Genomic DNA, 2320 nt, shown 5'->3' on the forward strand with positions numbered 1-2320 from the left:
AACGCATTAAGTTGTTTCCAGGTCATCTACTTAAATGCTCTTCAGCTTAAGATCCTAAGCTACATCTCGCCGCCATATCCGCGCATATATCGTACGAGTGTCGATATCAAAATCCGCCTAACGCACAGGTATTTTGTCGCCCAACTTCATAACAATATCGCCCTGCTCCAGCTAGGCCGAGAAACTCCCTCTCACCATATATATATTCGAGGTGTATTCTGCTACAGCTCGGACGAATACCTCAGGCGCCCCCATAAGTCTTGCCTAGCGCGTTAAGATTACCTCCATTTCGGCGGGCATCACGTACAGCGCAGGGACATGCTCCTGTCCGAAGTATGGCAAGAGCTTTAATAAGCTAGTCGCCGATAAGCCGCCTATGCTAGGCATCTAGATCGCCTGTACGGATCCGTCGGAGCTCATAATCACACCATCTGCGCCCTTCACTTCAGACGGCGCTTTAATCTCGATGAGGTCTGCATTAACTAGGTGGCATCTAAGGGACGGCGTAGTCGACCAGAGCGCCGGTCGCATAAGCACGACTGACTACACTGTCGCGTCACCGTGCAAGAGCTGTTCTGGCTCACTAAAGTAAATGAGACTAGCCTTCACATCCGACAACCAGTTCCCAAGCGTGACGCCGCCTACTTATCTTGGCGCTAAGGAAACATCATATTAAATGATGGCATAGCAATGATGTGCATGTAGAAACACACACCGCGCGCCTACCTCCGTAGCCGTTCCTAGTGTGACTGTGATGTAGCACGCTTTATGTGGCATAACCTTTCAGGAGACAACAGCGAGACCCGCTTTAGCGTTGACTATAACGCCCATTCCTCGTGCCAACATAGCCGGGTAGCCGTCGAGGTATAGATACGCCCTGCTTTCGACGTGAATCAAATTAAGCATAACAGTCGGAAACAGAGCGCGAGGCGAGATCTTACTTATAAAGGGGTGGTGTATCACCGCCGGCGGCATCAGGCGCAGAGGTGTCGTGGCGCTACGCCAGAGACCCGTCGCCCCAGCCAGAGAATACACGGTGATCCCACTTAGAACATTAAGTGTGAGGACGGAAGTGCGGCGTCGATGAAGGCTCTCGAGATGCGCGCAGGTCACCACGACAGCCTAGCCCTTATGAAGTAACTTCAGACGGTCAAGAAACCCCTCCAGACTAGAGATGGCTTAACCATTCAGGCTTTAGATGATCTAGCCAGGCTCGCCGTCGCCAATTAACATCAGCTCCGTGGACTCGGCCACATAGACGCCGCGAGCAGCCACAGACATATTGACCACTTACACGTACGTTACATTATAGTAGAAAAGGCCTCCTAATAATATAAGACGTTTTAGCATGATGTGGTGAAGATTAATGACGTTAATGATACCGAGAACTAGTTGCCCGCTTCGGAGCAAGCTTATAGAAACCTAGCCGTTTACATTCTCGTTAAATGCATCCTCGAGCTCGTCGAACTAGAGCGCGACAGCCCTATTCACCTCGAGAAGAATATCCCCTGGTAGAATCCTCCCGCACGACGGGCCGCCGACCAAAACTTTACTTACGACGAGCAGCCCACCTGACGCCGTAATCTGCCAGTGAAGTCTTTCCTCCCAGCCCAAGCCTAGCCCTAAACCCTTACACTTGTGTATCGGTTTCATCACAAACTTACACTAAATGTCACCTTAGGGCACGTCTTAACCTTAGCGTAGACGGCATAAGATCCGGAGAATAGGACCCGTCGGCAGAAGGAAGCATATCACGCCATCCGTCCGCCTTCCCGACACCATCCCCAGCACCAAGCCATCTTCACCTAACGCAGGGCTGCCAGATAACCCTCCGCTTAAGTTCATGTTAGCTATATAATAGCTGATGTTGAAGTCGCTGTAGGGCCCGTCGTACTCAGGGGCGTTACGGTCTATTTAGCTAATCGTGCCGTCAATGATACTTGTGGCTTCGCTAGCATCGTTGCCGACCACAAGCACCGGCTAGCCAACTACACAGAACAGTTAGACTTCCTTCGTGCTGTGCCGCACACTAGCTATAAATTACTAGATGCGCCACCTAAGCTAAGGCTTAGTCCGTCTATCTTCATATTCTAAACGCTTTCCGGGTCGTACTTGAGAAAGGCAAAGTCATAAATGGGGTCAATATACAAAGGCCGGCAGGAGACAGCTTCCTGGCCGAAGATGCACAAGCCCCAGAACGGCCCCGGACCAGCAACATAGCGATTTATGAGAATATAGCTGCACTGAAAAAATCAGCACCCCAATTTGCCGCGAGGCTCTGTACTTTTACCCTCTCTTGGCATCCACGACAAACCCGGTT

General features: G+C 50.9%; 1 protein-coding gene across 1 annotated transcript in view; it reads left to right on the forward strand.

The window, feature by feature from the left end:
• Positions 1–58, forward strand: part of BBA_10249 (kynurenine 3-monooxygenase) — a gene marked incomplete at both ends in the record, with an annotated part of 3881 nt that extends 3823 nt beyond the window's left edge. The window contains one exon of the mRNA XM_008605346.1: positions 46–58. Coding sequence (XP_008603568.1) covers positions 46–58 — 13 coding nt within the window. The remainder of the gene's footprint in view (positions 1–45) is intronic.
• Positions 59–2320: the final 2262 nt, after the last annotated feature.

The sequence above is a fragment of the Beauveria bassiana genome (genome assembly GCF_000280675.1).
Source record: "Beauveria bassiana ARSEF 2860 unplaced genomic scaffold BBA_S00108, whole genome shotgun sequence".
Taxonomy (NCBI): Eukaryota; Fungi; Ascomycota; class Sordariomycetes; order Hypocreales; family Cordycipitaceae; genus Beauveria; species Beauveria bassiana.